The following is a 15189-nucleotide window of genomic DNA, read 5'->3' as shown; positions in this document are numbered from 1 at the left end:
GCCTTTAACGCCGCAAACATTTTTTGGTTTTTCATTTTTTTCCTCTCAGCATTCCAAAAGTCATAACTTTTTTATTTGTCCATCAATATAGTCGTATAACGGGCTTGTATTTTGCGGCATAAGTTTTAGTTTTTCACACACCATTTATTGTACCATATAATGTACTGGGAAACGGAAGAAAAAGTTTTTGTGGGGTGAATTCCTCCACTGCGTTTTGGGTTTTGTTTTTATGGCAATCAGGGGGCGGAAAAAAAATGACACGTTAACTTTGTATTGCGGGTAAAAACAATTACGGCTATACCCAATTTATACCTTTTTTAATGTTTTACAATGAGAAAACTTATTGTTAAAAAAAAAGGCATTGTGTCGCTATATTCTGAGACCTAGAACTTTTTAATTTTTCTGTTGATTGACCATTGTTGGGACTTGCAGACACCCATGGAGTATGGAGTGGGTCCAGCCTGTGAGCCCGCTTCCAACTTTCCCTTCCCAGCTATGACGTAACTGTACATTAAGCATTGCCGGGAAGGCTATACGGGGAAGGCCACACTTTGTGGCCGTTGTGCGGATTCTATTGCAGTAAAAGTAAATGGTGAAATTGAAGTGTGTACAGACAGAGCAATTTCTTAAGACCGTATTTTGAGTGATTAAGGCAGGTGTTTGTGTGGTTGGCCACATGCAGATTGTGCACAAACACATGTATCTTTTAGCTGCAAAAACACACACACACACACACACACACACACACACACAATGGCTGCAGCTAATGCCAATACCATTTTAAAATCATAGCATGAACACCAGCGTAAACCAGGCAGACCGCGAAAGACTGGACCAAAAGTGCATGTTTAAAATTGGAAAAACCGCATGTGGTATGTTGCATGCATTTTTTTAGCCATGGAAATAACGGCACATGTGCCATACACTTATACAATAATATAATGTTGAAAAGCAGCGTGATTTCTTACCTGTAGCCATTGTTTTTGCAGGGCCTTTCCGCAACCGTTCCGTACTTTCAACTATGGATACAGCTTTTAATGCATTGTTTTCACTTTGAGACATGAAAGCCTTTTTGTTAATTGAAGAGTCCACCAGCAACTCGTGAAGTTCTGAATAAAGAAAAAAATAAAAAGATAGAGAAATGAAGCATTAAAATTTGTTAAGTGTTTAAACTGTGTCTGAAAACATAAAAGACGTGGCTGAGTCATCTGGTGCATGAGAAGGTCAGAACAGCGAATCTTCTGGGACATTAACTTTGCCTTCATTTCAAGCTACTGTTCAAAGGTAGTCGGTACCTGCTTTAAAGCGGATTTAGATGTCACTGTGTCTGCTGAAGAGATAAGGTAGTCACCTGTCATTTCTCTTTTTGATTAGATATAAAGGCATTGCAGGGTATAAAATATTTTTTTTTTTACTCTTTAACACTGCAGTCCTTATTATGCGAAGGAAAGAAAGTCAAGTGCTATTTGTCTGACGACTGGAAGAAATTATTCTGAGAGCTCACCATCAAAATATGAATGTCCACTTTTAACTGCATCCCAATCTGTGCGTTTAAGGCTTCGTTCACATATCTGCGCCAGGGCCCCATCGGAGCTTTCCGTCAGGGAACAGAACCCTGACTGTAACTAACCATAGGTTTCCGTTTGCATCACAATTGTTTTTAATGGTGACTGATCCGGTGCAAATGGTTTCCGTTTGTCACTGTTGTTTAAGGATTCCGTCGTTTTGACGGAATGAATCGCGCAGTCCTGATCCCGTCAAAACGACGGAACCCTTACACAACTGTCACAAACGGAAACCATTTGCGCCGGATCTGTCACCATTGAAATCAATGGTGATGCAAACAGAAACCTATGGTTTCCATTTGTTTAAGTTAGGGCTCCATTCATGGGTTCCCCTGATGGAAAGCTCCAACGGAACCCATGAATGGAGCCCTGATGCAGATGTGAAGAAAGCCTAAGACATATCAATATATTCTAAAGGGGTATTTGTTAGTCAACTATGGAGGAATTGTCCCCAGCAGCAAGTACTGTAATTGGCCCCAAATCAGCTTCTAATGGGGTGGTCTTCTGCTGGACATTTGAGACTTATTATTGTGTCAAAGCCTGGGCCCACTGAAGGGGTCTCTAGTACTCTGTGAGGCCAATCCGACCCTACACGTGACCACCTTATACCCACCATGTCAGAGACATGCACAGCTGAAGCAGCTAACCAAAAAGTTCCCCATATATCTGTCAGGGGCCTTTGTTTGACAAGAAGCGGAGAGATCTATTATGGTAATATGCACTCAAATCTGAATTTTCAATATAGTAAAGATTGAGGGTATGTTCACACGGCAGCGTCCGATACGGCTGAAATTACGGAACTGTTTTCAGGAGAAAACAGCTCCGGAATTTCAGACGTAATGGCATGTGCAGGCGTTTTTTGCTGCGTCCATTACGGACGTAATTGGAGCTGTTTTTCCATTGTGTCAATGGAAACCGGCTCCAATTACGTCTCAAGAAGTGACAGGCACTTCTTTGACGTGGGCGTCTTTTTTGCGCGCCGTCTTTTGACAGCAGCGCGTAAAAAAAATTACCGTCGGCACAGAATATCGTAAAGCCCATTCAAATGAATGGGCAGATGTTTGCCGATGCTTTGGTGCCGTATTTTCAGACGTAATTCGAGGTTAAAACGCCCGAATTACGTCCGTAAATAGGGTGTGTGAACCCAGCCTAAGGCCTATTGACTGTTTCCTTCGGTTTGTGTTCATTTTGGAATAACGAAAACCAATGTTACGAAACAAAATATTTGAAGAAACGCTTTGAATCTCACTAATGTATGAGCTGTTCATAATCTATTTTAATAGTAATCACAATGGCCTTCATGTCAGTCCTTATGGTGGTCGGACATACTAAACAAACAAGCTGCATGAATCATTAAACTGAACGGTCAATACAGAAATCCCTGCAAAAAAGAGAGAGGACTTTGATTAAGGCCTCATTTACACGAGCGTGTGCGTTTTGCGCACGCAAAAAAACGCAGCGTTTTGCGTGCACAAAAGGCACTTGACAGCTCCGTGTGTCATCAGTGTATGATGCGCGGCTGCGTGATTTTTGCGCAGCCGCCATCATAGAGATGAGGCTAGTCGACGTCAGTCGCTGTCCACGGTGCTGAAAGAGTTAACTGATCGGCAGTAACTCTTTCAGCACCCTCGACAGTGAATTCCGATCACAATATACAGCAACCTGTGAATAAAAAAAAGACGTTCATACTTACCAAGAACTTCCTGCTTCCTCCAGTCCTGTCTCCCGGCCGTTGCCTTGGTGACGTGTCCCTCTCTTGACATCCGGCCCCACCTCCCTGGATGACGCGGCAGTCCATGTGACCGCTGCAGCCTGTGATTGGCTGCAGCCTGTGCTTGGCCTGTGATTGGCTGCAGCTGTCACTTGGACTGAATTGTCATCCCGGGAGGTCAGACTGGGGGAAGAAGCCGGGAGTTATCGATAAGTCAGAACTTCTTTTTTTTTTTTACACGTTCATGTATATTGTGATCGGAAGTCACTGTCCAGGGTGCTGAACCAGTTTAACTCTTTCAGCACCCTGGACAGTGACTGTCTCCTGACGTCGCGTACCGGAACATTTTTTGCCGGGTTCGGTCAAAACGAGTTCGGCCGAACCCGGTGAAGTTCGGTTCGCTCATCTCTAAGACACTCCGTTGGGATGTTTGTAAACAGAAAAGCACGTGGTGCTTTTCTGTTTACATTCAGAGTTTGACAGCTCTTGCGCGAATCACGCAATTCGCACGGAAGTGCTTCCGTGCGACCTTCGTGGTTTTCACGCACCCATTGACTTCAATGGGTGCGTGATGCGCGAAAAACGCAGAAATTTAGAACATGTCGTGAGTTTTTTTCAGCGCACTCACGCTGAGCAAAACTCACGGACTGTCTGCATGCCCCCATAGACTTGTATAGGTCCGTGCGACCCGCGTGAAAAGCACGCGCGTCGCACGGACGTATATCACGTTCGTGTAAATGAGGCCCAAAGGTAAAAATGACAAAAGCAATGAGACACTGAGAAGCACGCCAAGCGACATTCTGTGACACACAACACAATGAATAGTCAATGCGTTTATATTAATCACTCCAACTTCCCTTGCCAGGAATCTGACTTTCCAAATGTTGTCACTCTTCCCAGAATAGGCTGAATTTTGGGTTTTCAGAATGCATGAAACTTAACATTGAGTATGCAAAAGCGGTATAATGCTCATTATTTCCAATCATACTAACGGCTTATGATTGCAGGCTGCAGATTTCTAAATGGAGTACAAATCCAAAAAGTATAAAGTAAGGTTCACACTATCTAGAACACTTGCTCTAGAGCACATATTACAGAAAGACGTCTAACGTAAAAGAAAATCTGTATTTCATCATCCCAAACCGGTAAACTCGTTCATTTGACTGCATCATTTCATAGCTCATTTTCACAAGCACACAGTATATACCATCTATAATAGCTTCTTGTTTGGAGAGGCCAGAATACGGAGCTAATGTTAGGCAACAAAGCCATTTATAAATGGTGTATTCTAAACGGACGTATTTCTATATGTAGTTCACACTTCTAGATATGCTTCCTCAGAAGTCATAGGCCCAGTTGACACAGGGTTTCTTTGGCGCTGATTTTGACGTGGCAACCGCGTCAAAATAAGCACCAAAAAAGGCGTTTTTTCCCCCGGGCTGTTTTTGGTCGCTCGAAGGAGAAAAAAAGCGGCATGTCCTTTATTACCGCGGTTATGCCTCTAAAATACCATTGAAATCAAAGGGAGACAGAAAAAAACTGAGGCGCTAGTTTACGAGCTTTTTTCGCTGCGGTCCTTGCATTAGCTTCAATGGCCGTGGACGAAAAATGCAGCAAAAAAGGTGACAAAATAGCGCGGGCAGGTCAAATTCTGCCTCAAAATTAAGATTTTTTTTCTGCCTGCAAAAAAACTGTGTGTGAACTAGGCCATACTGTGGCTATTTTTTCCCCATAGGCCATAAAAAATATTCAGCATATGTATGTAACACCAGGGCTGATTTGAGTACATCACTGGTACCAGAAGAGGTGGGTAACAAGTAAAGGACAACGCGGTCCAATTATAGCCACTATTCTTTTTTTCCCCAACAATCGTAAATATAAAGTCAATGTGAATGTGTAAAAATAATAAAACTATGATTTATCCTTCTTGATTGATCGTGTCGCCATAAAAATCACTGTTATCAGTGGCATGTTTTGTAAGTGTAAGTATCGATTGTGGCATCATTTGCATTTACAGTGGCTACTGCTGCCTAGCGCACGGCTCCCTTAATACCAGTTTTATCTGGATATTGTATTGAGGTATTATTTAAGTACTACATGGGGGGAAAATATTAAGGACTTGTGTTTCATACATCGAGCACTGGAGTAAAATGCCCTTAATTTATTAAGAGGCGCACTCCACTTAACAAATTAAGAACCTCTTTGGCTGTCCGAAAGAGAAATATATACCAGCTATGAGCTAGAGTAGATTTCCGCTATCATTTGTGCTAGTTTCTGACAGTCATTTTGATGGCCACAGAGTCTCCCGCTAGGCCGCACCTACTTTTTTCAAAAGTGGCGTAAAAATACAAATTGAAACTTTTCTACACATATATTGCCTAAAAAATTCCACCCAATGTGTTAATATTTGAGCACTGAATGGCTTTATTGTGTTGGCTTTGTTCAGAAGCATCATTTGACATTGTTGGGGAGGAATTGGATATAAAAGTTCAGGTAAAAAAGTGTATATATGTAAATACAAATGTAAACATTATATATATTTTACACACACACACCTTTTTAAATTATGACATAGAACGTAGGACGTCATACGCCGGAACCAGCGTTTTACTCCAGCACGAGGAAACAAGTGCTATGAGGAATCCCTGCCACTGCAGAAGATTTAAACTTCAAAACAGCTCCAACTTAATTTGTGGCCCCTGTCAAGGAGGTTATCTGGCTTTATCTCCCTTGAGGAATTCTGGCCATAAGGAAACGCGTCGGGAGAAGGCAAGGATTGATTGCCTAAAATCATACGAAAGAAACAAGTGAGGCTTCCCAGTCCCCAGCCATAAGAACGGAACAGGACTTTAACACACTACGGAACGGGTAGGAGGGCTCATTACCCCACAGAGATTTATATTTATCCTCCTGGAAAATAGATCACTCACATGTTTTGCAACAATTTGGAGCATTTTCTCAAACTCTGCAAAGAAATGATAATATCACCAAATTTTGAATTGACATTTTTTTTTTGCATGGAGCACTACATCTCCTTTACAACAAGGAAGATTTTTTTGTTAACAGTCTTGTCCTTGTGTGTCTTTTGTTTTACACACTTTTTAAATATGTTACAAGTAAAAGTTACATTTTAAACTAAACTCTAGTCCTATTCTAGTGATTTAATTACAAATTCTTGTAGAGTACACAAAATATCAAGTCCTGCGGTGGAAGGTTTCAAATATACCACTAACACCTTAAATTAAATTATGACAAAAAAGGCAAACGGCGGGCCTCTACCTTGCTTGCTGCCCAGAGCCCAATATTCTGCAGAAATGGCCCTGTGTTCTACATCAGTATTTGTGTCTGCAATATAGAATGTGAGTGTGTGTGTGTGGTGGCAAGTGTAAAATGTGCATGAAATATCACTCTCTTAAAGTACACAAAGTACAGTGGTAAAGACAGACAAGATGATCTTTATATTTCATATAGAACAAAATTAGGTTAATAAAAACCATACCTAATAGAAAACCCAAAAAATAAATGCAATATCAATATCACACAGTGCCAATTCTGAAGAGAATATATGTAAAACAAAAAAAGAAAAAGTATTTCAGAAATATAACAAGGCACTCTTGGGTTGTTGAAAAATTATGAAAGTTATTTTAAACTCCAAATATTTTTGAAAATATAATTATATTCACACAAATGTAAACATTTTTTATTTTTTTTCTCCTGGCCAGGAAAAGGTTACATACAGATGGAAATTACCTCCTATACACTGATTGCATTACTTGTAAATAGATAACATTAATGTATACATAAATTTCCCCCAACAAGATTGGGGTCAATAGCATAGACCGAAAAAAAACGCTAGGTTGCATTCACACTTGCGGTTTTTCTCTATATACATTTTTTTATCCTCAAAATGGCAAAAGTTCCTGTTCAAGAAGCTTGGTAATGGAATTATAAGGAAAGCTTTCCTATATGTAATAGTTCCTTTCATAGGAATGTAGCCATCATGCAGTAAAGAGATTATATTTACGATGTGTGTGACTCTCGTTCTTCCCTTTCAAAGTTGGATCTTTTCTAGGGAATCAGGGGTAACCAGCAGTCTATTCTTAGACCATTACGGTCTTTATGCATTCCTCCCGATCCCTACCGTTATCCCAGAAAACGCAGTTTTTCTATGATTTTATACGGCAATTCTTACTTCCATTATCCACATGGTTTTTTACCTCTGGTCATCCGAAGTGCACCGGGAAGACACGTGGAAGGACGGCAGGCTCAGCTGAAAGCTCCAATGGCTCTCACCAGGTGATTTCCAGCCCATGTACTCATATATTCTTTTAAGCCTTTGGATTTAGTTTCCAGTCAGAAGCCTCTTGCTTCTCCGATATGCAGGGTCACTCCACTGTATACGTCAAGAGGTACAAGATCCGGAGAGAAAGGGCACACACTTTCAAGAGGGTAAGTTTCCAAACCGCATAGTATCCTTTTCCGTGTGATGTCTCCATCGCAGTCAGGGATTCGCAAGGCAGAGTTTCGACGTCACTACCTGGACGGCTTGATTAGGTCAGCTGACGCGTTTCATCCCTTGTCGGGATTTCCTCAGAGCTGTTTGGCAAGTCCGGCCAAATTCATTGTATTTATAGTGTCCAACATTCATTTATTGGTTCTATGATTAAGAATATAATATTCCATACCAAAGATCTAAGCTATTGCAAAGTTATATATACGTTCTTTCCAAGATGTGATAACTATGATTTCCGTTTCTACATCGGAAAGTATATTAAGAAAGATCCGATAATTAGATCATTTAGTATTAATCCACATTCACAAGGTATTTTAATCCCTGTATAGATAATAGATAATCAGTGGTGTGTCTCCATACGTAAATAGATATGTGAGTGTCAAATATAAAGGAATTAAAATAATTCCTCCATCGATACAGTTTTAATACATTGCACAAATTGTACATTTTATATTTCATATTTTTACAAAGAGACATATATAGGAAGAACTAATAAGACATTTCATATTAAATATCAGAATATTCATACCAATTTGGATGATTCTTCCATAAATATGATTCTGCTGCATGAATCAATTATCAATTTTTTCGCAAGATTATATGTGGGTGGAATTCATGAGGCGTTCCAGGGAAGGCAGGGAGGAGGTCCTTATACCTAAAGAGGCAGTAGAACCCGGGTCCCCACCAACCCTGGGAGGCATCATGTTAAAAATTCCCCCCACAAGAAGACTCCTCAAAACATCAGAGGACATGATAGATCGTCCATGGAGTATCTCAATAAATACTTAAATATGATGGTATTAACTAGAGATATTGAGATCATCTCTCCGTCAATATTATGTATGGGTGGAGTTCATGAGACATTCCAGGGGAGACAGAGAAGAGGTCACATGCTTGGGAGTGCAATGGGACCCAGATACCCACTAGTCATGGGAGATGTTATGTGGAGACTCCTCCCTATATAAAGAAACTTTCTATTTCATACCCATGTTTAGTTCTGTATTTTACGCATATTTAAATGTACTCGTGGGGATTCATACATAGAGTCTTGATTTGTTTTTTTCTTGTAGTTACAAGTCTTTTTCCAGTCACGTTATCTCCTTTCCCTAGTCGATGGTGTGTTGTGAAAGTCCAGACCCCCTATTGCCGCTAAATTTGTGACCCTCCCATTTGATGCATCAGATTTGCATTATCTATCATTCTTTGCATTTAGGGTTTTCCGGTTACAATGTCAGATCTTAATTTATAACTTCATGGGGGAATGATGTAAAAGTAAATTTGGCAAGGTGAGGAGGTATGAGAAGGAGAGTTCAGCGTTCTCCGCTTTAACAAAAAACAAAGAAGAAAATAAAAGGACCTAATCGTGTCCAATCTAGCGACTTGCATCGTGAGTACATTTATATTCTGTTCTAAGTCCTACGAGGTGTTTCCCAGTGCACGTCCTGCTACAATTTGCTGAAAAAGATTCTTAACATTGCTCCCTATTCACACAAATGTTTCGCAAAGTATGAGGTAAATGTCACAAATCAGTCTTTACTAACTGAAACGTACATCTACAAATTGCTATCACTTACCAATGATTGTCAAATTAGAGGGTCAAAAAAAGGACCACTGGAAGATCCTCTGGGCAGGTCTGACCATGAAATACTGAATCTACCATACAGGTATAGTGCTAGAAAGAAGAAAATAATCACATTCATAAAGGTCGTAAACAGAACTACATGGAAAAAAAAAAAACTGGTTCAAGACAAAGTTTTGATACTAGTTTGGATCTCTAGTAGGGATTCAGCATATATCCGCGAGAAGATGGTTTTGGCCCTCGTTGATTCTTGCAAGCACTATGAGGCAGTTTTACTAAGACTGCCATTTCATAAGCCAGTCTTAGTATTAAGCCTGCAGAGATAAGATGTAACTTCATTTATTAAGAGGCGCCCAACTCTTAATAAATTTGTTGCATCTTCTGCTGCATGTGAACAAGAACGTAATATCTACGCTAGCTCCTAGCTGGCAGAAATTGGCATTATAATTTACTCCAGCTTGTGGCATAAATGATAGTAAGGCTGGGTTCACACGACCTATTTTCAGGCGTAAACGAGGCGTATTATGCCTCGTTTTACGCCTGAAAATAGGGCTACAATACGTCGGCAAACATCTGCCCATTCATTTGAATGGGTTTGCCGACGTACTGTGCAGACGACCTGTAATTTACGCGTCGTCGTTTGACAGCTGTCAAACGACGACGCGTAAAAATACAGCCTCGTCAAAAGAAGTGCAGGACACTTCTTTAGACGTTTTTGGAGCCGTTTTCTCATAGACTCCAGTGAAAACAACTCCAAAAACGGACGTAAAAAACGCAGCGAAAACGCCGCGAAAAACGTCTGAAAATCAGGGGCTGTTTTCCCTTGAAAACAGCTCCATATTTTCAGACGTTTTTGGTCACTACGTGTGCACATACCCTAAATGTGTTGGGCAGCGGGTGTCTCCTTCCAGTAAGCCCGACAAACTTTTTGCTAAAGTAATGATAGCGACGTAAATGCTTCAAAAGTTGCAAGTTTTGCGCAAATTGCGTCTTTCGGTGCATCTGTGACTTTTTTACGCCAGAGAACTAGCGTAGAACATTCAATAAATTATCAAATTCCCCCCCCCCTTTATTCCTCTGCTTGTATATGTAGGACGGTACCTAGCACTTTATACATCATTACCGAGCGCTTGACAGGTTTCATCCATGGGGATGTGTTTCCTTCCCCGCATCTCATTTATATGTAGGAAGTAGGGCACTAATTATCTGCATAAATGCATGCTCTTGACTTGTAATTATGATATAGTCAATCTGATGTCCTGACCTGAAATGCTCTTGAACTGGATGGCAACATATATTATAAAGAAAATCATGATAAAAGTAAAGCTAATGAGATAATTTATGGAAAAAATACTAATTTACATTTATATAAAGTTGCAACATTTTATGTAGCACGCAGATTTGTTTTTACTTTACACAAGCAATTTGGGTTTATTTGTTCATTAGATATGCGGTCAGCATGTTGTAGATGTAAATTTACTATGCTCTTTGTGAAACAGATGGACGTTATCATGCCAAACTCAAGCTGGACTCTTTTGATTGAACATAGAGATAAGTCGTTTTGCCTTCCACCAAACTTTGAGGCTAGAGGTAAATACTTGACTTGGGTGTTTTGAGGTTTCTGTCTCCGTATGACCTACCACAGGTTTTGGAGACGCAAGAACAATACAACTCTGTCTTTTGGGCTTAAATTAAAAAAACATTATCTTTCAATACTTCGCACAAGCTTGGAACACGATTGTTGCCACGATTGGCAGATTTCAACTGCAGAGAAGTTTGATCTTTCTAGAGGAGTTGCCACAGCAGGTCTGTCTGGACATAACACTGCCTGATATGACTGAGTAAGTAGTCAGTAAGAGTAATATATTAGGGAATGGTACCATGTAGCAACGTTCGTGTGCGTCTAAGTCAACTTGGCTATGGGCCATGTGCCCCCACAGATACAGCACTACAGCAACGAAGACTATCACACAAAACTGCATAAATGTGAATAGATGGAAAAAGCTCAGGAGACTGCATAAGGGTTTATACCGATTTGTTCTCAGTTTGGCCACTGAGACTACATGGAAGAGTGAGCTTTTTCAATCAGTTCACTTTTTGTGGTGTTGTGTGGTGCAGTATCTGTGGAGGGATGTGGTCCAGAGCCAAGATGGCTTAAGTCAGAAGCATGGGTACTGCGAGTCTCCTACATTGCTCCCTTTGCAGGTGCTGTGTCGTAGCGCCATTGGTTGACATGTGATACTGCACTTGATAAAGTAGGGACCCAGTTTAAAAGAGGTCGCCGTGAAGTGGTCTTAGAATTTGATCAAAATGTTTACGAAGAACCTCATGTTCATACATTTTTACATTTTGCTGAGCCACAATAGATCAAGTATAGCAAAGTGGATGTGCGGTCCAACTTTTTCCTCTCTCCCTTTCTGGAGACCTATTATATATCATTAAAACATTTTAGCAATAAAACGTGTAGCAGTTTTATCAGTCTTAGAAGTCAGAAAACTACAAACAATGGACTAAGTAAATCATGAAAACGTGATAGACCTAGCCTACCCACACCAGGTAGAAGAATACCAAAAACATTACCATAATGGTATAACAGACATATCCACTTCTAAACATATATGCCATTAACAATTTGAGCAACAGTGGGAAGAACAGCCTCACACATAAAAAATACACACAGGATGCTTTATACTGTATGTCTCTTTAAAGTGTACTACCAATTAACAACGTTCCATAAATCAAAAGGACAAGCGAATATAAGGAACTTTGTAATATATCTTATTACAGAAATATGCCTCTCCCTCTACTTATTAGACTCCTTTCCTCCCCAACCCACCCTGCTTTCTTAACTGTTCACTCACTCAGAATTTACTCAAAGAATCCGTAGAGCAGAGGAGACTGATTTACTGCTTTACTGAGAAATTAGGTTACAGCTGCTCATTAGCGTCTATAGAGCAAATAGAGAACATCCTGCTCCCCTATCTCTCTCAGATACATACTCAGAAGCAGCATGGAGGACATTATACAGCAGTAAGGAGCAGTGTAGCTGTGAATCCAGCACTGGGGTGAGTCAGTAGAACACTTACTAGATTCAGCAGCATCTGTGTCCCTTTCTCTCCCTGCTGCTGCCTTCTCCCCCTCCCCTCAGGCTTCTATGGGCAGCTAAAACCTCATCTTTCAGTGAAGCAGTAAATTTGTCTTCTCTCTTTTCTAAGCATTCTCTATGGAAAAAATCTGAATGAGTTCACAGTCAAGGAGGCAGGGGGGGCCTGATAAGAGGAGGCATATTTCGGTAACAAGATATATTATAATGCTTCGTATCTTCACTTGTACTATTGTTTTATGGAAAGTTAATTATAATTGGAGGTACACTTTAATGACCAGCATTCTAAAAGTAAAAAATACTGTGTCAGGGGAAAGAATGTCAAATCTATGGCCAGCTTTAGACAAACACTTTCAATCTCCTAAGAGATCAACACAACTCTGCTATTATTCAAATGCAACTAGCCATCTAAGTCAACAAGAATATTTGCTGACCCTAAATCATAAAGGATACTGGGAAATAAAGTGTACAAAAATCTTACTCCTCATTTTATCCTGAAACTATTTTGCAACAATCTTACAAAAACGTATATTATCAGTCCCCACAAACATTGCTTAAATATGTATACATCCCATTACCATCACAGCAGGGATATTTTCTAAAGTTATAAATTAAAAAGCTCTGCCTACCAATGGAGCACATTAATCTGAAATTTCGACAATAAATCATCATTTAAATTCATATGAACAGTGGCCCAGTGTTTAAAGTTTTCTTAAGGAATAAAAATCAATACTATTACAATGTTTTAGATCCCATAAATGTAGCAATTCTGAGCTTATTTGAGATGGACTTTTTTTTTTTTAAAACATATTTTAAAGCTATATTCACATTAAGAGTGTCCATTTTACTGGTATACGTCACCATATTCAGATTCAACTGTACTGAAAATCTTAGTCAACTAAGCTTTTCAATACATCTGTATGCAAAAAAACATACAACGCTTTATACTTTTTTTTTTACAATGGCAGATGTATGCAGGTGGATAGGCATATAGATGCATACTTCTGGGGCATACATTCAACAGCACTCTTCAAACGTGCAATCCAAACAAAGCAGTTTTGCTGCAGACTTTGCAGCGTTTTTTTGTATAGATGTTTAGAAAATAAATCTTCCTGTCATTTTCACAAAAAGAAACGTGCCAAAAATGGCACAAAGTCAGAGTAGAAATCTTGACCCTGGAAGGCTATAGAAGCTCCCCAAGGGCAAATATATTGCCCCATAATTTACCTATTAGGACCTTGTGAATAGGACATGGGAGGAGTGGGATATTGGGGGTTACTAATTGAAACCTGACCTAGTAGCCTTTGAACGGAGGGCTTGTGCTTTATTATGTTCTTTATTGCAAAAGCAATGGTTCTTTCAAATCTGTTAAACACTAGAGAAACAGAGGTCAAATATAAAAATGACTCAATCACATTACAGTGCCTAGGGGTTGTCACACAGCTTTCCATTGACCCTGAATGGCATCGCTATGGTACTGCTCTGCCTGTGCAAATGGATATTTGTCTTTTCGCTAGACCTGGCACAGCTACGGAGATCAGGAGGAATAATATTTTAGTTCCAACACAGTGAATAGAATTAAAAAGGTATAGCGTTTTTTTCACTGTATTAAAAAATTTAATTAACTATGCTTTTCAATACAGGGAATCCCACAAAACAAAAAAAGTTTACCATGAAGTCAATGGGTGATATATCCAACTGTATGTCACATTCAGGTTATATATTCAGCGTATACATCGGGAGCATTTACTGGCATATACATTGTACATAACCATAAAACAAGGTCTCAACAGAGCCATAAAATCGAGAAAATTATTTAATAGGTAAAATTCATAAACCATAGACTTTTATACCAACCTATCACCATTATTTATTAAAGCCTCTTTCTGCAATTCCACAATATAAGTGGATATTATTCAACACTATAAACATATAATAAAAGTCTTCACATGTATTCATTGTATGTTACGTCATACACAAATGAGATGGAAATACTTTAGAAATGCTTTTTTTTTTCTGCATATCTGTCAGCAACAAGGTGCTAAAGCACAAGGATAGTCACATACATCGTCCATGGACATAGCAAAAATCTATTGATAAATATCAAAGCTTGCATGCGAATAATACATTTCTTATACAAAACTGTGCTGTGAAGTTTTCCACTATGGAAACGTTTGGTGTTGGATCTGTTCTACAAGTGTTTCTTACCCAAGATAAGAAATGGCCTGGGGGTTCATCCTGTCCAGGACTCGGCAGAAATTCAAGACACCACTTAATCTACCAGTACAGTGTATACAAGCTATTGGCACCTCACGCAGTGTACTTAGCTGTGTAAAACAACCTTGCAAGGAAGGAAATCTCTAAAGGCTTTCTGCCATGAACCGGTCAAGTGTCATTAAGATGCCGGGGTAAATCAGTGACATATTCTTGTGAACAAAGTCAGCTTTGCTACTCTATTAGAGAAAACGTACCTTCAAGGAATTACATAACTGAGTGTAACCAGTGTAAACCAGCAGAAAATGACCATTTAACATATGTATGTGGATGGTCGCAACTAGAATTTGTGTTACTTTTTAAACACGAGTAACTAATGAAGTAACTGCAACATAGGCTCGAGGCAATTAAAGAGGCAGTTTAGAAATTCAGACACAACAGGATATCTACTTTAACGTAGTTGTATTTACCTAAATTTATACAGCAGCTACCGCAGGCCATAAT

General features: G+C 39.6%; 1 protein-coding gene across 8 annotated transcripts in view; it reads right to left on the bottom strand.

Moving 5' to 3' along the window:
• The window catches only part of ENOX1 (ecto-NOX disulfide-thiol exchanger 1), a 686747-nt gene that overhangs the window by 278042 nt on the left and 393516 nt on the right, over positions 1-15189 (bottom strand). For all 8 annotated transcript variants that reach the window (XM_075852278.1, XM_075852272.1, XM_075852273.1 and 5 more), the window contains one exon: positions 969-1109. In XM_075852278.1, the coding sequence (XP_075708393.1) occupies positions 969-1062 (94 nt within the window). In that variant the 5' untranslated portion in view covers positions 1063-1109. The remainder of the gene's footprint in view (positions 1-968; positions 1110-15189) is intronic.

The sequence above is a fragment of the Rhinoderma darwinii genome, chromosome 2 (genome assembly GCF_050947455.1).
Source record: "Rhinoderma darwinii isolate aRhiDar2 chromosome 2, aRhiDar2.hap1, whole genome shotgun sequence".
NCBI lineage: Eukaryota > Metazoa > Chordata > Amphibia > Anura > Rhinodermatidae > Rhinoderma > Rhinoderma darwinii.
This window is presented reverse-complemented; position numbering and strand designations above follow the sequence as displayed.